General features: G+C 37.6%; 1 protein-coding gene across 1 annotated transcript; it reads left to right on the top strand.

Moving 5' to 3' along the window:
- Window positions 1-229: 229 nt before the first annotated feature.
- Window positions 230-19,186, top strand: LOC115981927 (photosystem II stability/assembly factor HCF136, chloroplastic). Its single transcript, XM_031104366.1, has 8 exons — window positions 230-580; window positions 664-899; window positions 985-1,115; window positions 3,823-3,955; window positions 13,096-13,218; window positions 14,763-14,837; window positions 17,533-17,648; window positions 18,833-19,186. The coding sequence occupies exons 1-8, from the start codon at window positions 247-249 to the stop codon at window positions 18,897-18,899; spliced, it is 1,215 nt and encodes a 404-aa protein (XP_030960226.1). The 5' UTR covers window positions 230-246; the 3' UTR covers window positions 18,900-19,186.
- Window positions 19,187-27,086: the final 7,900 nt, after the last annotated feature.

Below are 27,086 nucleotides of genomic sequence, written 5' to 3'. Positions count from 1 at the left end.
ATAGAAAAACCGCTAAGCATGAGTGTGAAATAAAATTTTATTTTATTTTTAAGGGAAGTGATGAGAGTTGTGAAATGTAATACTGGGAAAAGAAACGACCACGTATTGGTAAGCAACTCACAGACACACAAAAAGGAAGAAGAAGAGCGGAGGTCTATCCTATCGAGTAGAAAGTAGAAAGAAAGAAAGAAAGAGAGTATTATTCTATAGTATCCGCGAAGATCAGTTAAAACAGAAAAGGAAAGAATGGCAAAGAGTCTGTTGCAAGTGAGCGAGCAGCTCCTAATCCTAAAGCCTCCGAGCAGCACTATCACAAACCAACAAAAGCAAATGCAAAAGCCGAAGCAAATACGAATACAATCTTGTTTGAATCGGAGACAATTCATATCCCAAACAAATATGGCAGCCTCTTCTGTTTCAATATCTCTACTACTACGTCTACTAGTACCAGAAGCAGCAGCAGCAGCAAAGTCCCAAGATGAAGAAGACTCTCTTTCCGATTGGGAAAGAGTGTATCTCCCCATCGACCCTGGCGTCGTCCTTCTCGATATCGCTTTCGTCCCTGACGACTTTAATCACGGTTCCTACTTCTCTCTTATTGTTTAAATTCCCATTTAGTTACATTTTTTGTTGTTGTTGTTGTTGTTGACGTTGTGTTCTTAGGTTTTGTACTGGGGACTCGCCAAACCATTTTGGAGACCAAAAATGGTGGAAACACTTGGGTTCCGCGTTCCATTCCCTCAGCCGAAGATGAAGATTTCAACTACAGATTCAATTCCATCAGCTTCAAAGGAAAGGAGGGATGGATTGTTGGCAAACCTGCTATTCTTTTGTACACTTCCGATGCCGGAGACACCTGGGAAAGGATACCTCTAAGCTCTCAACTTCCTGGTGATATCGTAAATCCTCTTCCTCTTCCTCTTCCTCTTCTATTTCTAAGGGAAACCAAAGTTTGTGTAGGTGACTTCGTTATAACATATGCAGGTATACATAAAAGCAACTGGAGAGAAGAGTGCAGAAATGGTGACTGACGAAGGTGCAATATATGTTACTTCAAATAGAGGCTACAACTGGAGGGCTGCAGTTCAGGAAACAGTGTCAGCTACTCTTAATAGGTGTGTTTCTGCTATAATATAAGATAGTCTAACTGTTTAAGCTGCTTTCATTTGGAGGGTTTAAATTAAAGGTTAAATCCTGTAATAAACTGTATACTCTTAATAGGTATGTCATTTAGAAAGAATTTTGACAGACAAATGTCAAAATCTGGTTCTGATACAATAATTGCTGCAACAGTAGTAAGGATGTTGATTATAGTGGTGATGTTCTTTTGGTCAACAAACTCATGCTTTTAACTAAAATAATTCGTGCTTTTTTTTTTTTTTTTGTTGAAATTATGCCTTTCCTTTTTTTAATAAGTAATAAGTTTATTGATATCAAAAAGGGGAGCACCATTGTACACAGGGAGTGTACAAGGGGGCAAACAATCAAGAACAAAAATTACAAGAATCTAGGAAATCAAGAAAAGATAAAAATGATTGGTTCCGCAATGCAGCTAACCAATCCATAAAGTTCTAAAGAAAAATAGCGTCAAATCTGATCTTGATCTCTCCTTACCTTCAAAGCACCTACTATTTCGCTCTCTAATCAACAATATATACCCATTTTGATGACAACCAAATTTGCCATGCCAACATGCTAAAAGCCCCACTACATATTGCGGCATAGCCCAGCTCACTACAAACAATCCGAACACCATAGCCCACATATCCATTGCAACCGGACAATGAAGAAAAAGATGATCAACCAATTCACCATTACACTTGCACATGTAGCACCAATCCAATATCAAAACCTTCCTTTTTCGTAAATTGTCAATCGTTAAGCACTTCCCAAAGCAGCAGTCCAAACAAAGAAAGCTACTTGAGAAGGAATCTTCTGTTTCCAAATACTTTTCCAAGGAAAGCAATAGTCATTGGAGCCCACTAAGAGACTATAATAGTCTTTAACTAGGAAGCCCTTCTCTCTATCAAGTTTCTAGCACATCTTATCCTCACCAAACCCTTTCACCGAAGCACCATAAATGGTATCCATGAAACCAGCCAGTGCCTCTAATTCCCGAGCATGCACACCCCTAAAGAAACTTACATCCCAAAAAAGGACTCCATTATCAAGCTTCATAAGCTCAGCCACACTAACCTCCTTGTCTCGGCAAACTCTAAACAATTCAAGATAGTTGATTGCAAAAGAAGTCTCACCACACCAATGGTCTTGCCAAAATTTCACCCTAGACCCATCCCCAATATCATATAGAATGTGGCGAGAAAAAGAAGGCCATCCCCGACTAATATATTTCCACAAGCCAACACCATATGGACCATTAATAGGCCTAGTACACCAGCCACCCCATTCATTGCCATATTTCACCTCCATCACTTGCCTCCAAAGGGCAGCCCTCTCCATCCCAAATCTCCATAGCCACTTCCCAAGCAAAGCTTCATTAAAAAGTCTTACCTTCCTTATCCCCAAGCCACCTGAAGTAATGGGACTGCAAACAGTAGCCCATTTAACCAAATGGAATTTTGGTTCATCTCCAATGCCACCCCATAAGAAATTTCTCTGAAGTTTCTCAATTTGGTTAGCCACAGCTGCAGGAATAGGAAATAGAGATAGAAAATAAGTGGGCAAATTAGATAGAGTGCTTTTAATTAAAGTGACTCTACCTCCCTTGGATAAGTACAAACGTTTCCATCCTTTTATATGTATTGGAATAGAAATTGGTTTAATATATACAAGACTTGTGATGACTGATGAAGGTCATGTTATCAGGCTTATAATGTAGAATGTAAAACTGTAGGGATAACTATCGTGAATATTGAGATGTTTGATAGGATTGTAAGACTTTTGGTAAATTGCGACATGTGCTAGAACTTTGAAGGAATTTTATTTCTTTAAATTGATTGGATTCTCTGATTATAAAAGTTAGTAAAGGTTCTTTGGTTGTAATGAAATAAGAGAAGCCTTCCAAGAATTTGCACAAGTTAACTGGTGATGCAGTTAGAGGTGGAGTGCATGGTGGAGCAAAAGATAGAAAGGAGCATTTGGTTAAAATCACCCATAAAAGAAAAATAGTGATGGATGAAAGCAAGTGAGATTTGTGAAGAATGTAATTGATATGATGTAGGAGCTAAGTTCGAAGAAATTCAAGCATTGCTGGGGAGTGATTCTAGCTTATGTATTAACTCCTCCTTTTGTAAGAGCAAGCTAAAAGGGTGAAATTCTGGGTTCAAGACCCATAAAGTGAGTGTGTAACTTACCGGTAAAAGATTTCAAGCATTGCTTGAATTGAAAGAGTTCAAGTCATGTCTCACATTGAGAACATAATGAGGCACTGCCACCATAAATGGGTGCAAGTGGGTATTCAAAGGGATACTTGTAAAGACACCTCTTCATGATTGGATGAAGAGATTTGTTGAGTCATGAGAAGTGAAATTAAGAGCTGTGATGATCCTATAAATATGGTTGGTAGCATAAGTATTTGTGTATTCTACAAGAGGTGGAAGAAATTTTTTTGTTTGGTGTGTTTGTGTAAGAGCATCATTAGGTATACTGGGTTTTTGGGTTTTTGGGTTTGAGAGTGTAAGTTTCTGTGCTTGAAAATTGATAACTTTTAATCCACATCATTAATAGTAGATTTGATTGTGGACATGAGCAATTGGCCAAATCAAATTAATTTTTGTGTCTTGTTATACTGGTAGAAAAGTTAATAGAATGGCTTTAGTTTGGACAGGTAAGATGTTCACATTGTCTTCCTTTCCTTTTCAGAACGGTTTCTAGTGGTATTAGTGGTGCAAGCTATTACACAGGAACTTTTAATACTGTGAATCGCTCTCCAGATGGAAGGTATGTTGCTGTCTCAAGCCGTGGTAACTTCTATCTTACATGGGAGCCTGGGCAGGTGAGGTCCTTCTCTGTTCTGATGCCATTGGGCTTTCCTACTCTTTACGTAATGCTGTTACATGAGGCTTGCCTGCTTTTAAACCCAAATCAGATGCATTCCAAGGAGTATTTTTTTCTTTTGTATTCACTGTTAGAAACATGAACATCTTGATAAATATTCCTAGTCTTGAGTGTAATATGTGATGAAACTCCAATGAGTTGTTTCATTCAGTGCAGTACTTGTCCAAGTGAGCAGCAATGTTGTTGCCCATTCGTATTTAGCATTATTATCTGAGGTTGTATGAATTGGTTTAATGCAAGAAGAGCATAACTTTAGAGGGGATTTGTTACAAACTGGAATAAAACGATAAAAATTCAATTGGCTGAGTCATTTACATAGGGACACATACTCTTCTCTTACTTTGTGAAGATGCAATTGAGTTATTTTGACTGATCACATTAAAAATTCAATTAGTCGAGTTGAAATTTTAGTTTCATTTGAGTCAAATTGTACTTAGAAATTCTATTTAGATCCTCACCTCAAATTTTGATATATTAAATTATCTTGGCAACTGTATACCATATAATAACTACAGTAACTTATCACTTTAACTGGTTCATGTCTCTCAGCCTTTTTCATAGCTGAAAATATTTGTATGGCAGGAAACCATTGAATTCAGAAAAAGGATTTGACTAAACAAAATAATTAATGGAGAGAAAAAAAGGGGGGTGGGGTTTGGAGTTGGCATTGATCAGTTTTGTATACATACATATTTCACATATGTCGTGAGGTGTACAGTACATATATTTGTGTATTTACACAAATCCAAATTGCACTAAGGTGAGCCAAATAGGTTTTCGATGAAAAATAACCCCATATAACAAACCAACCAATCCTAGTCCCAATGTAAGGTCTGCAAGATATGGGAGTGTACCACAAGCATAAAATAAGATATTTAGACGCACCAAATTATTATCAATAAAGCTCATTGCAACTTTTCACTAGGAGTACGTTACTATTTTGTTCTATTAAAAAATCAGTATTGCATATGCAAATTTGGTCTCACATTTTTAGGTGACTATATTTTAATTATGTTAAAATAACAAAGATTATGACTTTGGATAGAATAGAATGGAGGAAAAGAATGCATGTGGCTGACCTTGACTAATCGGTTGATGATCCATAGCCGATTCCAACAAATTTAGGACTAAGACTTTGTTGTTGTTGTATATTTTAATTATGTTTTCTCTGTGAAATTTCTGCAATTATTTGTGTTGAGATGCAATGTAAACTGTACTTAATAGCTCATTATAACTTCAGTACATCTTTATTTTACTTGGTTCTAGGATGTTGATCTTATGAGTATCTCTTTAGGACCTTCAACATAATTGTTTCTATTTGTTAAATTATCAATTGTCCCAAAAGTTTAAGCTATCATGAAATAGTGAATTTACTCATTTAACCATAATTCTAACACTCTCTCCCTTTTAATAGGTGAGACCCAACACGTGGGATTTTTAACATTTTAAATGGGAGGTAGAGTGAAGACAGAGATCAAACTCAGGATCTCTTGCTCTGATATCATGTTAAATTACTGATTGTCCTAAAAGTTTAAACTATTAGGAAATAGTGAATTTAGTCACTTAACCATAATTCTAACACTATTCTCTAAATACTTTATTTTCATCATAATGAACACAAAGTACTTTTCCTTTTTTAATAAAACTTCATACTTATTATAACATATTTGAAATATGTGCCTTCCATCTAAAAGCAAGGGTTTTTTTTTGGTTGTTGTTGTTGTTGATGTCTTTATTCACCATTTACTACCTAAATGTAAAGCTTCCTCTGAAGTAGGTTTTGAAAACGCTTCTTTTAGTGTTAACAAACCACAATATGCGGAATTAGTTATTCAATTAGTGGCATACAGGTGGAATTCCTTTTGTATGATTGTGGGACATCATCGGTTTGAGAATTTAATTAAGGCATGATCACTGTATCTTAATACCATATATTAGGATTAGCTTACCCAATATATTATTACTTGCAAGGTGAAGATAAGTGAACCATGTGTAGGAATTGCTTTGATTGTAGATTTGTTAGTAGAAGTTTTGAATCTTATGAAAAGATCATCAAGGAATGGTGGTTTTCTTTGTTGTTGTACATATAAATATGTATATCCTGCTTGGCATACCTCTTTAGTGCCTCTTTCTCATGGCGGGAAGAGAACAACAAACGAATGCCTACTCTGCTTTTTAGAACCAGAAAGGCACTTTGCTCGGTCGAAGTGTGTGTATATATATATTGTAGGAGGGCAAAGATTTGGCCTGTAGTGGCCCAAGCCGGGCACCAATAAGTATAGAGTAGGCCAAAACTTAATGTTCACCAAGCTGAAGCGCAAACTTACATGTCCCTGGCAAGCATATCCGAACAAATCCCACTATCCCTGAGGAGGAAAAGTAGTGCGTTGGGGGAATCCACCTATCGAGTACAGGATTTGGTGTCGGGCACAAGTTACTATAAAATCATTTCAATGACAGGTTTGTGGGTCCCATCTCTAATGCATGATTAGACATGTTAAAACAGTGACTTGGACTTAGGAAGCCACCCAAACCCTATAAGTGGAGGGACCCATGTACGTGTGAAATATTCTCTCATAATGACAGACCTACTAAAGCAAGCCTATAAAAATAAACCAAGGGGAAAAAAAAGAAAGCGAGGGTGGAATTTAGGTTAGGGGAGAGAAACACGAGGGAAAAGTGAGAGCCTAGAATGCCATTTTGGGTAAGGTGATCTAGCTTGGACACCTAAAGGGGGGACCTCGACTGCATGATATCCACCTCAGACAGCTATATTTCAGGCTAACAAACTCCATATCTTTGTCTTAAACCATCAACCATTAGCCAAACCTCTTTTGGGACCTCCTGTTGTGGGCTAAGCCCAAGAAAGAACACAAATTAATTTGGAGCTTAGGCCCAACAAGCCTAAAGACCATGTCTTTGCCTAAAATAAGCTAAGGATAGAAACGTTGCATTAGCCTGACCTCGGTCACTGACAAGGTGAAAACCTATGACTCTCCTCGTCTACAGATCCAAAGGTACTAGACCATGTCTTTACCTAAAATAAGCTAAGCATAGAAACCTTGCCTTAGCCTGACCTTAGTCACTAACAAGGTGAAAACCTAAGGCTCTCCTCTTCTATGGATCCAAAGGTACTAGACCATGTCTTTGCCTAAGATAAGCTAAGGACAGAAACCTTGCCTCAGCCTGACCTCGGTCACTGACAAGGTGAAAACCTAAGGCTCTCTCCTCTTCTAAGGGTTCAAAGGCACTAGACCATGTCTTCACCTAAAATAAGTAAAGGACATAAGCTTTGCTTCAACCTAACCTCGGTCACCAAAGAGAGGGAAACTAAGTAACTTGTTCAATCAAACATGATTCTATTCTTGGTATGTGATAGAGTTCGTTGTTAGAATAGATAACGGAGTTATATCGTACATTGGTTAATTACGCTCGACAACATTGTTATATCCCACAAACCGGCACTTTTTGTTATTTTATCAAGATAAGAAAAACAGGTATAAAAAGGAGAGTGAGCAACAACACTTAGTAAATAAGGTAAAAGTACTTTTCATTGATGGAAGTAAACTATTACAAAAAAAAGGAATGGAGAAAAGGCTCTCTAGGTCTATGGCCCCTCCCTGGTTACATTTGACATGGGAGGGGGATTGGCCTCGGGACCACTGAGAGTTGGGAGAGGCATTACAACTGGGGCGTTGGGGGTAGAGGGGGATCTCCACCGTAGGGACACCAGCTAGACGGGAGGGGCATCTTCGACTTCCATAACATTAGTCTGAGCTGCAATAGTTTGGACCTCCATGTCGAGGAAAAATTCCTCCATATCTGAGCTACCCAGCTCCTTGGCAATTGGAACCCCCTTTGTGGGCAATTGGGTTGATGATCCTAAAGCCCCACTTTTGTTCCCTACCAATTCAGCGGGATAAGGGATTCTCTCCACGACACGAAAGGGGGAGTTGAGTGGCACTTTGATGGCATCCAAGGTGGCCACCCAACTGTGCTTGGCGACCACGTCAATAAGGAGTCCTTGACGTCAAAAAAGCCCATATCATAGAACTTTTGCTTGTCCTCTGCATGGCGCTTTTTCATCGCCTCCATCTCAGCTGATCTACCTGTGACCAGGTTCAAAGCCTCAGCTAGTTTCGTATCAACCTCCTCGGCCCTCTTCATTGGGGAATCCACCCTCTTTCAGCCACTACCTAAGCCATTTCGGCCCGGTGGCCTTAGCCCACTTGGCTCTGGAGTTTGCTCTCCAACACCTACCTGAGAGCAGTTTCCTTTTCACGGTCCTTGGCTGCCTTTTTTAGGCAAGCCTCAAGTGCATGAACCCCCTGGCAAGCTTGCTAGCAAAACAAAGAAGACTCGAATGACAAGGATAGTAGAAGATTGTAGATAAAGAAAAATAGGGGAGGTCAAGTCCTTGCTACTTACCACCATGGTGTGTCTCTCCATGGCTAGCAGGACGTCTATGTTTGTTGGCGTAAGTAAGGCCTTGCCGAGGCTGTCGGCGACCCACCCCCTACACCTTTCCTCCACTAGCAAGTACTCTCGTTAGAGGGGAGTGGGCCCTTACGCAGCTTGAATTCATGAGTGTAAGGTGGAGGGGGTGTCTCCTCCCTTTGTCCCCCTTGAGTGGGAGGGATGGGCTGTACTTCAGACTAAGGTTGTCGCTCCTTTGGAATGGCAGTTATTTGGCTTCCTTGGCTTGCCTCCATTTGGGGCCTCTTGCCTGGACAGTTGCTTGGCGAGGTGACCACCATGGTGGGCAGGAGTGGGACCAATGTTATGAATACCATTCCGGACTCCGTTTTGGTTTGTCTAGTGGAATATAATATTTCTGTACTGGCATATTTTAGTGTACCGTTTCAAGGTTCCTAAAAAAAATTAAAAATAATATATATATATATATATATATATATATTCTTATACAAGATACAACATAAAATTATCTATCCAAAGAAGTAAATCTCAAATAATACAAATCATTTAGTCATTGCATAACAATTACTTTTTTAGGATATTAAAACATAAATATGTACTTAGATAATGAATAACAACGATTAAAAACAACACAATTAAGTGTGTGTGTATATATATAAAGATTCAATAAATAAGTTTGAAACTTTTAAACTCTCTTGTCATCCTTTTGAGTTTTGTCCTTTCCAATGCTTTGTCACGGGTGGGGTCAGCAAGCTAAAAGGCAAACATAATGATGAAACAAAGAAAAAACTTAAGAAAAAGACTAAGACGAAGAGGCAGAGAGTCTAAGAAGAAGAAGAAGAAGGGTTGACCTTTGAGTTGTTTGCGATGGTTGGGTTTGTTCTTCAGGCGATTGGTGCTCAATGGCGACATATTGTGCTGATGCGTTTGTTAGTTTAGGGATTTTTCTCTTTTCTTCTAAAAGCTGGTACTGGCCAAAACTTACATTTTAGCCAAAATTGATCGGAATGACCCGACACACGTTGGAATTGGACCCAAGGTGGAATGGGTGGTATTTCCGTTCCAGATTGCGTACCAGTATGAGATATTCCAACTGTTCCGGCTAGAACAAAATGGCTTTAATAACAATGGGCAGGACTACGACTGGAGGGACCTGCCCTGAACCCCTTCGTGGGGTAGTCAAGGAGTCATCTACCACCAAGGTCCTTCTTTGGACCACCATTTCCTCGGTCTAGGGCTCTTCGGTGGCCTCGGGTTCCTTGGTGGAAAAGTATTGATGAGCTGAAGTGTTTGTTAAGGGTGGAGGTGAGTCCCTTCTATGTTGATGAGGACCAGCTTGCCGAGCCTTGTATGTTTGTAAGTTCGGCAAAAATCCTTTAAGCTGAACGTTGACATAGGAGAGGACTGGATGATCTGCCCTCAATGCGGATCCTAGAAATCCCCGTACAAAGGTTTATATCTGAGGATCAAGTGTGCCGTGCGAAGCTGATTGTGACCGTTTGAATGAACGTAGATCTCGGATCGAAGAATCTGATTGAGATCGTGTACTTCCACAAACCTCAGATTTTGCTTCATGAAGTTGGGGTTTGAAGAAAAACAAAGAAAATCAGAGTAGGCAAGACACAAATATGATGAATGGATGACAGAACACTTCATAGGTGTAAAATGACTCATGCTTCACGGACTTGGTTTGTTTGAGGAAGTTAGACATGGGATTTCCCCGGCCTGCTAGTTCGTAGTGATCTTCAAGAATTCCCTATGATAATTCTCATGGTTTTAAAAAACTGGACCGGAGGCAAAATCATTTTTGCCTCTGGTTCTCGGTTTAACCCGGTTTTTAACCGATTTTGGGCATTTTTACTAGATCGGCGGTTCCCAGTTGAACTGGTCGCACTGGCCGGTCCGGTTGGGTGCGGTTTTTAAAACTATAATAATTCTTGCTGGAATTAGGCAGGCATGATGTAAGCCTTACCCGTCCTTTGCGGGTCTTAAAATAGTAGTTTGTGGATGGACTACCACAACAATTGTACAATGTTTATGTTGTACTGGGTGAGTTTTAGGTCGAATTTTCTATTGAGCTCATTAACACACCGCACTACTCAGAATAAGTTTGGCGAGCACTTATTGGGACAGAGCCTATAAAACCTTAAGAGGTTAATCAGAAGAGGGCTGAGAGGAAACCTAAACCCACCCTTTATAACAGCTATTAAAGGGACAAAAAGGTCCCTGGTACCCTCTGGTCGGCTATGGAATCCTAATGACAATGCTCAATGCTACGTCATTAGGATTATGGTATTTGGCCTTAAAGGCTGTCAAAGCCTCAGGAGCGTTTACTAGCCTAACAAATTTACTCATGGTTACGCTAAATTGAAAGAAGAGAAGAGGCAAAGTGTACTTACAAGAAAGAAAGGCGAGTAGGCTCGGGAAGATCTCTCTATAAGCGGGGTGAAAGAGAAAGTTGGCAAAAGAGTGAGGAGGTCAGAGGAGAAGAAACAGAAGAAATAAGGCCAGGGCCTCAAAAAGAATTCCGTAGACCTAGTTTGTTTGAGGAGGTTAGACATGGGATTTCTCTGACGTGCTAGTTCCTAGTGATCTTCAAGAATTCCCTATGATAATTCTCATGGTTTTAAAAACTGGACTGGAGGCAAAACTGTTTTTGCCTCCGGTTCTCGGTTTAACCCTATTTTTGACCGGTTTTGGGCATTTTTACCAGACCGGCGGTTCCCAGTTGAACTGGTTGCACTGGCTGGTCCGGTCTAGTCCGTTTTTTAAAACCATGATAATTCTTGTTGGAATTAGGCAGGCATGATATAAGCCTTACCCGTCCTTTGCGAGTCTTAAAATAGTAGTTTGTGGACGGACTACCACAACAATTGTACACAGTTTATGTTGTGGTGGGTGAGCTTTAGGTCGAATTTTCTATTGAGCTCATCAACACACCCTACTACTCGGAATAAGTTCGGCGAGAACTTATTGGGACAAAGCCTATAAAACCTTAAGAGGTTAATTAGAAGAGGGATAAGAGGAAACCTAACCCCACCCTTTATAACAGCTATTAAAAGGACAAAAATGGTCCTTGGTACCCTTTGGTCGGCTGTGGAATCCTGATGACAATACTCAATGCTATGTCATTAGGAATATGGTATTTGGCCTTAAAGGCCGTCAAAGCCTCATGAGCGTTTACTAACCTAGCAAATTTACTCATGGCTACCGTAAATTGAAAAAAGAGAGGGGGCAAAGTGTACTTACAAGGAAGAAAGGTGAGTAGGTTCGGGAAGATCTCTCTATAAGTGGGGTGAAAGAGAAAGTTGGCAAAAGAGTGAGGAGCTCAGAGGAGAAGAAATGGAAGAAATAAGGCCAGGGCCTTAAAAAGGTTATTTATAAGGGAGAAATTAGGGAAGTGGCTGGGAAAATTACAGCCCACTTTGCCCCTCAAGTTCCACGTGCCTCGGGAGCCCAACAGGCAATTGATTTTGGCTGTTGATCCATTGACAGCTATTAAGACACGTGCGAGGAGACTAGCTGTCGATTCCGGTGCATTAATTACCTGATGGTTGATGTCATTGAGACATGATGATTACAGTGACACATGTCCTAAGATGCTGGGAACAGAACCACGATCCCCTCACCACGTATGGGAGATGGGATTATGGGGGGCTATTGTATTAGGGCAAAAATTCGGCCCATACTAGGCCCAAGCTTGGCACCATTAAGTTTAGGTTCGGCCCAAACTTAATGGTCACCAAGCTGCAACGTAGACCTACATGTCCTTGGCAAGCATATCCGATCAAATCCTAGTATCCCTAAGGAGGGAAAGTAGTGTGTTGGGGTAATTTGCCTGCCGAGCATAGGATTCGGCGTTGGGCACAAGTTACTAAAAAATTATTTCAATGGCAGGTTTGTGGGTCCCATCCCTAATGCATGATTAGACATGCTAAAACAGTAATCCAGACTCAAGAAGCCACCCAAAACCTATAAGTGAAGGGACCCACGTACGTGCAGAATATTCTCTCATCATGACAGACACACTAAAGCAAGCCTATGAAAATAAACCAAGGGGAAAGAAAACGAAAGTGGAACTTAGTTCAGGGGAGAGAAAGATGAGGGAAAAGTGAGAGCTTAGAACACCATCATGGGGTAAGGTGATATAGCTTGGACACCCAAAGGGGGGACCACAGCTGTTTGATATCCACCTCGAACAGCCATATTTAAGCAAACAAACTCCGTATCTTTGTCTTAAACCATCCACCGTTAGACAAACCTCTTCTGGGACCTCCCATTGTGGGCTAAGCCCAAGAAAGAATACAAATTAATTTTGGGTTTAGACCCAATGAGCCCAAAGTCGTTGTGAAGCACAACCACACACACACACACACATATATATCAAGTACCTATTGTATGTCAGTCATCCACATGAGAGTAGGTGAGTAGTTATGATATTGTATATATATATCCATTCATCCCATTTTATTTTTACCTAAAATAAAAAAGTTGTCATTGATTTCCTTTCATTAGTTGCCTGTGTAAGTCATAGTTAATTTATTGTGTTCTGTGGCTATTTATGTAAATGAGTACTGAGCTTCAAGTTTCATTTAAGGAAGTGCACTCAGATAGATAATCATTGCTTTTTGAAATTTTCAGCCGTTCTGGCAGCCACATAACAGAGCAGTTGCAAGGAGAATTCAGAACATGGGATGGAGAGCTGATGGTGGTCTTTGGCTTCTAGTTCGTGGAGGGGGACTTTATCTTAGCAAAGGCACAGGGGTAAGTAATGTGGGGATATCTCTTTCGTTAAGTTGTCTAATATATTTTAGATAAGAAATTTTATTTGTGTGCATGTGGTGATTTTCTATTGCTGTCATATTTTATTTGATGTAGCCTTATTCGGCTGCATCGCTCTGGTTATGTTGTATGGACATCAGTGGGGATGTATTTTTATTAGAAATTTCTAGTTTATAGGAGGGAAATGGAATTTTGAGTTGAAAAAAGATGATTACTTTCTGGAGGAAAAAAGGTTCAGTTGACTAACAAGATGGGAAAGTGAAGATTTAATTTCTATGAACAAGCAAGTTGCCACTAGGAAAAGGCAAAGGAGCTTATCCTTATCCATTTAGTGATTTGTCTCTGAGGGCATAAAGGTGAAAATACAAAAGCAGAGGTAATTTTGATAACTATTCTGTTTGATTTTGGTTACGAATGTCTTTGTCACTTTGTCAACTTTAAAAATAAGAGAGAGAGTGTGTATGTGTCTTGTTCTGCGAAGTACCAAAAAAATAACTCCAAGTACAACTGGTGAGTTTTCTTTATGCTATTCTCTTTGTACTTTTCCTAGGCTGCACGGCTGTCTGATTATAGAATTACTGGAGATATCTTACTCTAAATGCACTCTAAATGCCAGGGACATAGGGGGATGGAGCCATATTACTGAGTGTGCTTTTTGGACACAGGCCTTATTTATATTGGCACAGGACCAGGACTTGGAGTTAGCACGAATTCCTTAATAGCTAAAATATCATACTTGGAAACTTCTATCACAAGGAGAGTGATGGAAGTTTAATAGGGGGTTTGATTTATTGCTTAGACGTTTAGAGAGTTCTATGTGATTATTATCGATATACACTGTTGTTCATCATTCTAGAATGATATAATTCATGGACGTGGCATATACTATGGTGTGCTTTATTGATGCAGTGAGATAGTCACAAGAAGTAGAAAATGTCTACTACTATGGTGTGCTAGGCATGGAATTAAGCAGAAATAAAAGGAAATTTTCCCAAAAACTGAAAATTGAGAAAATTACCAGAAGTAATACTACAAACTCTGGGAAACATCTTAGAACTGACAGAAACTTATTCTATCTTTTAAAATCAAAATCAGGAGGAGGAAACGTTACCATAAAAAAATGGAGGCCTAAACATAGGAATTTGGCCAAAAAGCGGGGCATAAGGTACAACTGTAAGACGATGAATTATTCCCCACACATCATTTCCCTTAAGGTTACCAAATTTCACGCTATTCTGCTACTGGAGGATTTCTATTGGTGCCTTTTCACTTTCTGAATTTCTTCCATTGCAAATTATCAGCTCTGGCTTGTCTGTTCTACATCATTTATGTACATTTACTATTTTTTTCCAGCTGTCAAGTTTGTGTCATTGAATGTTATATTGTGTCATTGAATGTTATATTCTTTATATGGGTCTCTGGTACATTGATTTTGATGCAATTCTTTGCTTGTCGTTCTACTTCACCCCTCCACTTTCTCCTTTAATTGCTTATTGATGGATGTAGCAATTTTTAATTTTTTTTAGGTAACAGAAGAGTTTGAAGAAGTTTCAGTTCAAAGCCGGGGTTTTGGCATTCTTGATATTGGGTACCGATCAGAGGTAACAATTTTCTCATTAGGTGGTGGTGTTATGATTATGTGCAGATCTTCAATGTCTTGAAATAAAATTAGAGTATGGTCTGTATTATCTACTTTGCAATCAATATTTTTCAAATGAAGAGTAATTCTAATAAAGTCATGGATGATCAGAAACGGGTGTACCTTCTTTCATTTGAAAGCTGTATATAGCATTACTTCATGTACAAACGATTTATGAGAGATTCTATGTACAAATGGATGGTTATGTATCAACTTTCTAAACCAAAACCACAATCCTGCAACTGTCCTTTCCTCTCTACAACCCCTCATAGAACTCATCTGCCAGAGACAGCTGAATTGTACCATGTGTTTGTTCCGAGAGAACTTTTTCCTCATCTTGTAACTGTACTGGTAAAGCATCCTTGCCCTTTAGTACTCTCAGTAATCCTTATTGCGCTAATAAAGTATGCATCTTTATACGCCATTAATCAAAAGCATTTTTCCCTTCAAATTTTCCTGTCTTGAATTTTTCTTTTCATGAAATATTTGTTTTCTAGCAAAAATTTAAATAACCCTATAATATCAGCTTCATCATATGTTGGTGTCAGCAGAAAACAAACTTGTTAGCTGCGTAGATCTACCTACGACCTTCTACATACTGGAAAGCATTGATTTGATGCTGGCTAGCTAAAACAGCATTCTCTTTTACAAGCTCCCATTGCACTATGTAATCCTCACAAAATTCAGATGGACAACATTTTCTTGAAATCTCTAAATAAATACGGTGGCACATTTAAGCTAGGGTGACATATATCTTTCACCTCTGTGAGGATATTAGAGTCAGTAAACTCAACCAAAAGTCACATAAATGGCTGATGCCCTGAGGTTGAGGCCTAGTGGCAAAGGCTTACTCCTATATGACTTGGTTGGGTCAACATCTTGAGATTGAAACCTCAAGGGTACAATGTTGGTTTATCAGGAAATCCACCCTGGTGGGCTTGAGGTTAAACTCTAGTTGAACCCACCAGAGGGAACACCTGCTGCCCCACATCCGTGTCTAGGACCTTCAAGCATTGATTCCTCAGCATGTTAGTGTTGTTGTGGTCATGTCTATGCAGGATCTTCCAGGGAATGGTTGTCTCCCCTCCCCCTAGGGGTGTGCAAAAAACCGACGAACCGAACAAACCGACTGAAACCGATCGAACCGTTGCCAAATTTTCGGTTTGGTTTCGGTTCGGTTCGGTTTCGGTTTCATTTTTTAAAAACCGAAATTTTCGGTTTTGGTTTCGGTGTTGGATTTTTTCATCCGAAACCGAACCGAACCGACCGAATATATATATATTTATGTAACTATGTTACGTGTCTGATTAGTGGCTTAGTGGTATGCTACGTTGTAGTTTTGCTAATGATCCCAAGTTCGAGCCTTCGCGTGGGGGCTTGTGTTTTTTTGCTATTTAATTTTTTAAAACCCTAGGGCATGAGATAAAGACGGAAATACCCCTCCCCTCTTTTATTCTTTTCTTTTCTTTTCTTCAGTTCAGCCGCCCCCTTCCTCAACTCTTTCTCTCAAAATTTTTTTTCTGTCTTTCAAAGAGTTCAGCCCTCAGCCCCTCCTCTTCTCTCATCGCTCCATGCCTCCACACATCGGCCTTCCTGCACCATCCTCCACGGCCTCTACACGTTGGTCTCCACACGCCGGGCTCCCAACGCCGGCTAATCTTTTCATATTCACGGTGACCCCCTCTCTCTCTTTAGTTTCTCCATAGTTTCCTCTCTCTTTTTTATATTCTGCCATTTTGGGTTTGTTTAATATTGAATCAATGCTATTTTTTCAATTTTTATGTGCAAAGAAAGTTAGGGTTTTGAAAAAACCCATGTGCTTGGTTGTTTATTTTTTAAATTTCTTCTCTTTTTTATATTCTGCCATTCTGGGTTTGTTTAATATTGAATCAATGCTATTTTTTCAATTTTTATGTGCAAAGAAAGTTAGGGTTTTGAAAAAACCCATGTGCTTGGTTGTTTATTTTTTAAATTTCTTCTCTTTTTTATATTCTGCCATTCTGGGTTTGTTTAATATTGAATCAATGCTATTTTTTCAATTTTTATGTGCAAAGAAAGTTAGGGTTTTGAAAAAACCCATGTGCTTGGTTGTTTATTTTTTAAATTTCTTCTCTTTTTTATATTCTGCCATTCTGGGTTTGTTTAATATTGAATCAATGCTATTTTTTCAATTTTTATGTGCAAAGAAAGTTAAGGTTTTGAAAAAACCCATGTGCTTGGTTGTTTATTTTTTCAATTTGTTCTCTCTTTTTTATATTCTGGGTTTGTTTTTTTTCTTTGTTTGCCTTCTTAGAAAATAAATGTTAAGGAACCGAAACCGACCGAAAAACCAACCGAAACTGAAACAAACCGAAACCGACAGTTTTTCAACTATTTCGGTCGGTTTCGGATGAGACTTCTAAAAACCGAAAATTTCGGTTTCGGTTGGCTAGATAGAAAAAAACCGACCGAACCGAACCGATTACAGCCCTACCTCTCCCCCCACCCCTCTTTTTTTCTTTAAAAAAAATAAATTTAGTTGGGGCCCATTCCAAAGCACTGAGGTTGAGGCCTAGTGACAAAGAACTGGATTTGCATTAAAGTTTGAGAATGTTTGCATTATAAGTGAGCTTAGAAATTTAATCCTGGTCCGGACCCCTTATGATTTTTCTGTGCAGGAAGAGGCTTGGGCGGCAGGGGGAAGTGGGATCTTACTAAGAACTACTAACGGTGGCAAGACATGGACCCGTGACAAAGCAGCTGATAATATTGCTGCCAATCTATACTCAGTGAAGTGAGTGTAACCCTTTAATAACTTGCCTATATATATATATATATATATATATATATGGATTGGGTTCTAGTTACACCTAGTGTAACTTTACAAGAGTTGAACTTTTTTTGGACCATTGACTTGTATTAGATCTAAAGGGTGAAAAAACACTCATGTTCAAATTAGTAATTTAAGTCATTAAAAAAAAAAAACAGCATTAATTCTCCACTTTCCCCGTCATCATCTTTTTCCTCTCTCCCTAGAGTTAAAGCTTAATATCCTCCATGATATGGGCTTTCTCTCTTGGTAAATCTCCATAGAGGACATATGGTTCTTTAAAAATTTGAATTACCTTAAAAGGTCAAAATCTGTTTCATTAAAAGCACTCAAATATTTAAAACTCTGTCCATTGCACTCAAAATCCTCAAGCTGGCCCTTAGTTAGAACACTCCCAGGATCAACTTAATATTACTTTTTGCTGTATAATTTAGAAATCATGACATATTGGTATTCTGAATTGGGCAAAAAAAAAAAAAAAAAAAAAAAACTTATCAATTTGTCTTCTACTTTGGGTTCAAGTTTAAGAATAGAGAGAGAAGTCAGCAATTAAAATTTTGATTTGGGGTCTAATGAATCATTTGTGAATGGAGAGAGAGAGAGAGAGAGAGAGAGAGAGAGAGAGAGAGAGAGATTTGGGGTCTAATGAATCCATTTGGAGATTTTTTTTTTTTTTTTTTTCATTTAATAAGAAGAGTTAATCCCTTAAATTACTAATTTCTTGAGAACATTAATGATATGTTTATGAGTGTTTTTCCACCCTTAGATCTAATACAAATCAATGGTCCAAAAAAGGTGTAACTCTTATACCCGGTGTAACTTTAACCCATATATATATTTATATATATTAATGCATATGCTTACTCCCTTACCATCTCTACAATGTAATTATAAGGTCTCCATTCTTTTCAGTCCATTTTTATACATAAATATATATGTATATATATATATATATATATATATATGATGTGCAGAGAAATGAAGGGGAAAGCAAATAAATCTGGAATAGCACCAAACAAGAAATAAATGCATATGATTTTGTACTCTTTTTGAAGAATTCTAGAAGATATTTTAAAATTTTAGGTTAAACTCCTTACCCTCATTAGTCATTATAAGATCTTGATGGTTTATTAATTTATCTGTGGCAGGTTTATCAACAACAGGAAAGGATTTGTACTAGGAAATGATGGAGTCCTGCTTCGCTATCTTGGATGAAGCTGTAATCATACATCTATGAAAACTCAAAACCCAAAAAAAAAAAAAAAAAGAAAAAAAAAGAAAAAGACCAGAAAGAACTTAGGAATGTCATTACCTTAGAAGGTTGATGGTCAAAAATGGCAGACAGAAATTGGAAGTGCCTCTTTGTTGGTTTTTGAGCGGTAAAACTACTTTGTTGACAGTTGAATAGGTGCAGGTTTCTTAACCATGCCAACAATTTTGTACTACTAAATTCCACCTTCATGGTGTGTTGTGCAATGCCGTGAAGAGGAGCCTAAATTTCATCTTTTAATGTTTTAGGGATAAAATTTAGTTACAAAATTGGTTGTAATCTTAAGTTACAACCTTAATAAAATAAACATTATTATATATTTTGAAAATTTAACCGTTGAATTGCATGTTATTTATGCTCTTAATACACATGTCAAATTTTTTGTCAATCAGACATTATTTATTATATAATTTATAAACTTATATTTTATACATAATTTTAAACTACAAAAAATTAGAATTTAAACAATTTATTGATGACATAGTTATTGATCTTTATTTTTCTAGAATTTTTACGAGCACAGAGAATATAAGAAGATGTAATCCAATGGTAGATTTGTCAAAATTCACCTTTAATAAAAATATATTGAGTAAGGTTATAGTTTTAAGTTACAACCAATTTTGTAACTATATTTTATTCATGTTGTAATTGTCAAGTACTTATTACTATTCGAAGTGGCAATCCCTTGCCAAATGTGCAGTCCTTCAAAGAGGAACTCATAGTAACAAAATTTTTCGGACTATTGCAACTTGTCAGAGTCAGATAATTAAGATACGGTATTGGATACAAAGATTATCTATTTATTATTTAAAAAGTATTTGGCAATTGTTTCCTTATTATTTTTTTATCATGATTAAAAAAAAAAAAATTAACGTGTTATTATACCTATGCTATACATGTAGCATTCTTTCTTTGTGTTGAATTTTTAAAGCATGCTTTTTGTGTGAAAGAAGCGGAATCATATCCGTCCACATACTGCCATACACCAATTGTATTTTATAAAGATGGAATGTTAGGATGATGATGATATAATAGATGTGTTTTCTCACATTCAAGTTTTGTATAGGTGTTTTGAGGGTTGTGTAGCTAAATTGACATTTTCTCATGCACAAAATATTTGGGAGTCTAAGGGAGAAATGGTTTGAGTGTTAGCAGCATATTGTAATTATCTCTAAATTTATTTATTTATTTATTTATTTTTTGTATAGGTATTTGTACTCCTATACTAGGTTAGCTAAACTCCTATGCTTCTATAGGTTAAAAAAAAAAAAAAAAAGTGAAATGCTAATAGATGCCCTAAAAGCATTAATTTAGAATGTATTTTAGAAAGTATTTATGGGAAGATAAAAAAAAAGTAATTGATTTTTTAACTGCTAAATATTTCTCATAAAAATAATACTAAAAATTTTCTAAAATGGTTCATTAATAAATGCCTTAAGCGCCCTCATTAGTCAAACTCATAAAAAATTTAGCAAAAAAGGTTTCGAACTCTGAATTCTTCTTGTGATAAATGTCCAATGTGGCCTATTTGTCTTAACTAAGTAAACTCAACACAGACAAAATTCTAGTAAAAAGTTGGGCAACCATAAAACACTTTGAAAAGAAAATTCATTCCACCATTTTCAATCTCTATTTTAGTCAAACAATCTAACTTTAGATCTCGTCGTTGCATAAGATAAAACGAAATCAAAGAGGTAAGGCAAAACATATGGTAATGCTCATTGGTTTAAAAAAGTAAATGTTCAAAAATATTAGTGGTCTCATTCCCATAAGACCACTAAAAATTCATCTTGCAACCCCCACACTATCAATGAAGACTAGCTACTGCAAGTCTAGGAGAGGAATTTAGCTAGAAGTTGAAGTCGAGTCATACGGCCTGCAAGATCTTTTGTCAAAGCATCCTAAAAGGGTGAAAAGAACCCAACATCTCCTAAGAAAAATTAACCAACTTGGACTTGGTGTTCTTCAGCTTGCCTCAATGGGGGCAAAATTTGCCAAACAGAATAATATTGGAAAAATTTTGGGCGGATGTCATGCGTTTAAAGTTTATTAGTTAGTTGGACTGTTTTTTGGAAATCAAGTACAGCAAAATCGACTTCCAGCCAAAATCCCAGCCAAAATCGAGTTTACTATACTCGGCTTCCTTTTTTATCCATCTCAGAGCTGATTTTCGGTAGGAAGTCGAGTATATTAAACTCAATTTTGGCGATTTTGGCTGGAAGTAGATTTTGCTAAACTTGATTTCCAAAAAATAGTCCGACTAACTAATAAACTTTGAACGCATGCCATCAGCTGAAATTTTTTTCAGAATCATACTATTTGGCAAATTTTGCCCCTCTATGGGTGTATCCTTTGGTTTTCTTGTTGGAGAAATCTACTTTCTCCTTTGGGAAGTCTAGGTGATTCCCTCGGGTCTTCTTCAGATAAAAGCTCATTTCTCCTTCAGGAAGTCTAGGTTCTTGAGACAAAAATCCTCAAACCTAGTAGTTAAATCCCTCACTAAGTTGTGAAAGTGATTGAGAGACCATGGAAAATGCCGCACTGGGGCAACTTTTTTTGCACGGTCTCTACTCCCTTAATGGATGTCTGATTAGTAGTCTCAACAACATCCTGAGCTTCGGCATAACCCTAGACACAATTGTATCGCAAGATCATCAGATGATCCTGCAACCTACTTGAAGCATTTATTTGAAGTTTGATCTCCAGATTGATGATGGAAAAAAGGTAGACCAAGTCTTCATTCAGGGAGAGATGTGAACTGTCTCCAATTTTATTGGATCTTGCCATGAGAGAATTCTTTGTCTAACTTTGTCCATCTCCTTTCCAGGATCATTCCCAACAATATTAGAACCACCTCAGCTTTGGTGATTCACTTTGTAGTCCTTGAATGCATGGATGATCGACTTGGGCTACTTCAGTGATACAACGTCGGAATTTGCTCATGATGAACGCCAACATATGAACCATGGTGGAAGAGTAAAGGGATTAAATTTGGTCCTAAATGAGGACCAAAATACTTCCAATTTTATCGGGCTTGGCATAGTCTTGATGTGTCACTAACTCCACTTAACTCAATTTCCTTTTCAGGAACATGCTTTAATCAAGCCAATGCGATGTCACTCGTATTGCATGCTTCAATGAATAATGACGACAAAGCATCTGAACAGTTGTGGTGACACAATTAGAGTCCACTTGCTTGCTCAACATTTGGGCAACAATGCCTCATCAAAATACTAGGGAATTGCATAAACAACCCTTTTTGTTGTTCTCATTTTGCATTTCTCGAATCCCTAATGTTGCATGATGCCTGGACAGGATATCTTGGTGGCCGTTATAAAATAAGAGAATGATATTCCTACAAGAACTTCCACCACAAATCAGAGAAACTCTTCATTGACAAGATGTACAGTAGACTTCCACCACAAATCAAAGAAACTCTTCATTGACAAGATGTACAGTAGACATGGAGTCAAGCATCTAAGGCTTCTTTGTGAGGTGGAGACCTTCATCCCCTAAGTGGATCTTTGCGAAAGCTTTTGGATATTGGGATCCGTCAAAGATATTGGAACCCAAATTTGGCCTTGTCACCTCATCCCAAACACTATGCGAACAAAACCTTTTCTCACCTCAGTTAGCTTAGGTTTGTTGCAATTTTGTCCATTTTTTTCAAAATGATTTTCCAAAAATAAAATCAAAACATAAAGGTTCAATCAAAAAATAAAAATCATGAAAATTTGTGTTTTGAAACGCATGCATCTTTTAAGAGTGGAAAGTCAATGCCAAAACTCTTTTTGTGGGGAAAGAGTTGTTTGAGTGAAATGACTATCCGTTATCAAGAATAGGTGGCATGTGGCCCCTAAACACTACATCATGATATTCCATCTTAGAAACCATGCATTTGTGAAATATTTACCACTCACACAAAATTTCATATTCAACTCATGTTGACAACCACCCTTTAGAGAGGTCCTACCCAAAATTGTTGTGGACCTTGAATCAGAGAATGACCAAATGTTCAAGTTTTATTGACCAACTGATTGGATCTGAAATGATGGGGGCATTTGTTTCATTTATCCAAACAGTTATATCGCATGATAGCCCCTTGAGCCGGAAAGAAAATATTTTTTGAAAATTACCCAAATTTGCAATTTCGCATTTAAGCTCCTTAGGCTAAGAAGTAAGCACTCAGGATGACGGAGAAAGACATTCATTTCACTACCGTCCCACTTGCAGAGAAATATCCCTTACTAGCCTAGTTGAGCCTATTGAATTATTTTCTTTTTTAACCTAGTCAAGGATTACAAACCCCCCCACCCCCCCCACATCGGGACAGGTTAAATGGTTACAAGAATCCCATTCTAGGCGACCTCCAAAAATTTGAGTCCATCAAATGAGTCCATAATAGCAAAGAGGGCAAAGTATAAAAAAGAAAAGCCCAAATCAATCAAATGACAAAGTCACAGGCCAATCAAGTCAAATGAAGCCCCAAACAAAAGGGAGTTAAAAAAGAAATTAGTTTGAAAAAGTCAGAAGATGTTGGCATCAAATCAAAGATGCCAAGGAAAATCAAAATGAAAGGAAAGCCCAAAAAGGTGAAATGGACGAAGTTCAAGAGATGGACTCAAATTGAGGATATAGCCAAGCATGAGAGGCAACCAAAATGGTTCTCAATGAAGTGTAATCCTTGAGTTTAGGGAACCCTTCGAAGAATTTCACAGCCAAAATAGTAAGCCTAGGAAAATCTTATCCTTACATTACGGTCCTAAGAAAGTCCTTGATTAAGAATGACTACTTAGTCTAAGGAACTTGTGCCAAAGAATCACCCACATGTGAAAATTTTGAGCCTGATATCCTTCATTTCAAGCACCACATTTAACCCCAAGGTCACGTCATAACCTACCGAAAGATCTCATTGATCATTGAGGATTGGTTGGTCATGGGACATTGAACATTTGGTCAATCATTGATGACTGACTCATCCACACATGCTAAAGCATCATGCCTCAAAAAGGATAGGGTCTTCTCCCAATCCTAGCTTCGAACCTAAATAGTTCAAAAAGCCAAACACATCCTTCAGGTTATCCCTTCATGAGCTTAAAGAAACGATACCCATGCGTTTGATAAGCATAAAAACTTCACTCCAAAAATCCTTGCTTGTGAACATGTTTCCTATTCAAGGTAAGTGGTAGCCATTGAGCACATACACTCATGAATCACATAGGAAAGATGGCCTTATTGAGCCTCTCTCGTGGTACATGCATTCAACCAGATTTTCAAGATCATGAATGAATTTCCAAATTTTTGAACATGGTTTATCAGAACCAAATAAAATAGAAGTAAAAACTGATGACCCTTAAAGATTTTAAATGAAAAGGATTTTAGATCCTCCAAACTTTTCAAGTTCAAAAAATCCTTGAGGGTTCTTCATTTATTCCTAAGGGATATCCAAAAAAAGGGTTTTAAGATTGCAATAGCTTATGCAAGTATCTTCCAATCATTACTAGGCATCCTCAAAAAGACCTGAACCCAAATGATCTAAATGCTTAACCCCAGGTTTTAAATACCATTCGAGCATCTCCTTGTTTCGTCTTTTAGTATAGTTTTGCCTAATTTTGCGTAACGAAATGGGAATTTTGTGAAACGAAGAGCTATGAACTTTGTAAAACTTTGGGAAAATTGTTCTAAAAGAATAAAACTTATTTGGGTTGGTTTGATTGTTGATTTGGAAATATCCAAAATACCCCTTGCACTCGTTTTTAGTAGAAACAAATACCAAAAAAATAAAATTTGTTTACGCTAGAATCGGGAGGGATAAAATACTTTATCCAATTCTTTGTTCAATATTTATTGTGCCAATAGATATTAGACAAAGAAGGGGCAGTTGTCGATATCGTATTTTGTCCGACCCCAATTCATGTGTAAAAACAAATGCCAAAATCCAAGAAAAATAAAAAGAGGTTAAAAATTGCAAGTTCTAAAGCCAAAAAGGGTGAAAAATAAATACAACATGATTGGATAGTGGATCAAAGGTTCACAACATTTGAGAACCCTTTTGATAGCAATTGAGGCCAAAACCCTAACTAGGTATGGTAAAAAAGTAGACTTTTTAATCCAACCATCTAATCTAGTTGAGTTTTGGACCGTCTCATAGGGCAAATTTTCCTTTTGAAACAATAGTTTATGGGCCAAAATTGGAGTTAAAATGGATGAGATATCAATGAAATACCAAAAACCCTAATAATTCCTTCACTTATTTTATTTTATTTTTTATTTATAGGAAAAACAGATATTGGAGCGATACGGTTGAACCAACTTGAAGTATAAGGTCTTGACTACTTCTCATAAAAAGGGCTTGATGATATCTACCACGGTTTGGAAGAAACAAATTTTTTAAGGAAAAATGTCACAAAATTTTCAGTATTACGTCACCTTGTAGACACCACATTTTGTATCCTTTACGACTCGGGTCCCTGTTCTCCAATGATGCTCGAACTCTAAGGCCCAAGGCCTGTTAGAACCCAATTAGATATCAAATTGACTTGAAAAGTGTTAAAATGGAAAATATCACTTTTTAAATGCACAAAAATATATATTTGGAAATAAATGACCAAAGTGGCCCTCGACCCATATGTGGGCAGCGGCCTGCATATGCAGCTAGGGTTTCAGAAGTATGGAAAATGCAAGTTTTCCAGCAATAATTATTGAGGTTTGGAATGAATTCCACATTGTCTGGGAGCCGTTCCAAACCCCATTTTTTTCACTATAAAAAGCCTTATATGGTACATTTTCAAAACACATAGAAATCCCACGGGAAAAACCTAAGATTCACTAAAAAATAGTGAATCAAAAGGGAGTTTTTCACAAAACACCCCCAAGTTATTTTTTTATCTGATTAGGACATTTTTTGGCCCTAATCCTTTGAGTTTAAGATTGCTAATCACTATTTTATTGAATTGTGAAAGATTTGACTGAGGGGAACGGTAAAAAAATCAAGCCTAGGAGCTTTTTGCTTTAGGGTATTCTTTCTAACTTTCGTTTCTTTCTTTTTGTCTTTTAAATCTATTTTCTTGCTTAGTTTATATTTATGCTTGTTTGTTTAGGTTAGTTTTACTGTCTTTTATGTTTTGAGCATGTTTGGTTGTTAGAATTCTGGTTTTAGTTCATGCTTTGTTTTCTGCTTTGTTCATTTCTAGGTTAGGGTTTTGAACAAGCCCTATGCATGCATGTCATAAGCATGTGTACGTAGCTTAAACTCTGTGTACGCAGGTGCTTGCCCAGAAACTCTAATTCAGATTTTTGCTTTGATTGGTGTGCTTGCTTCACATATTTTGCCCATGTCTGAACCCTTTTCATATGTATGCAAGTACATGAGTCTCTGTTTCACATGCTTTATTTGTTGTTTATCCCTCATATGCTAGATTAGGGTTTTCTTTTGTTTTGATACCATGCCATTCATTCACATGCCCATTCATTGATGCCATAGGTGTTGAGATGCATGGAGGTAAGTAAAGGTAAGTCACGCATTCACATGTACATGCATATTGTTTGATAACATATTTTGATGATGAGCATGAATGAGTTTGGTCGAACTATGTCTCCTTAATGATCTCCATGTTCCCAATGTGATCCTTTGATGTTTACATGTTGCTGCCTTGAATGAGACATGTGATATGATGCTAGATGAATGTTAGGTGGATGATATGTAGGATGATAACATGCTAGGGTTTGGATATGTGTATGTTTGGCTCTCTTTTGCTTTGTAGATATCTATGTTTGTTTTGGGATAAAGATGCCATGTTGTGTGTTAGATGCATGTTAGTGTGTGTGTAAGTTTAGAATACAAGTGTTGAATTAGTTTTTAATAGGGTTAAGACATAAGACACGATGATGGGAGGCCAATCTTAGGGTTAGGCGATCTTGGGTGTCTAACACCTTCCTAAGAGCATACCTAAACTCCGAACCCATACTCTGGTAGTAAGATCAAAGGCCCTTCCTCAAAAGGACGCTATATATATGGTTCCTAGACCATTGCAAAAACTAGGTGGTGACTCCCCCCTTGTGCCCACACACCTTCCTTCCGGATGCGATAATTTGGTTGTCTAAATCTTGCAAGGTTAGGACCAATGGAAATT

This window comes from Quercus lobata, chromosome 3 (genome assembly GCF_001633185.2).
Source record: "Quercus lobata isolate SW786 chromosome 3, ValleyOak3.0 Primary Assembly, whole genome shotgun sequence".
Classification (NCBI taxonomy): Eukaryota; Viridiplantae; Streptophyta; class Magnoliopsida; order Fagales; family Fagaceae; genus Quercus; species Quercus lobata.
This window is presented reverse-complemented; position numbering and strand designations above follow the sequence as displayed.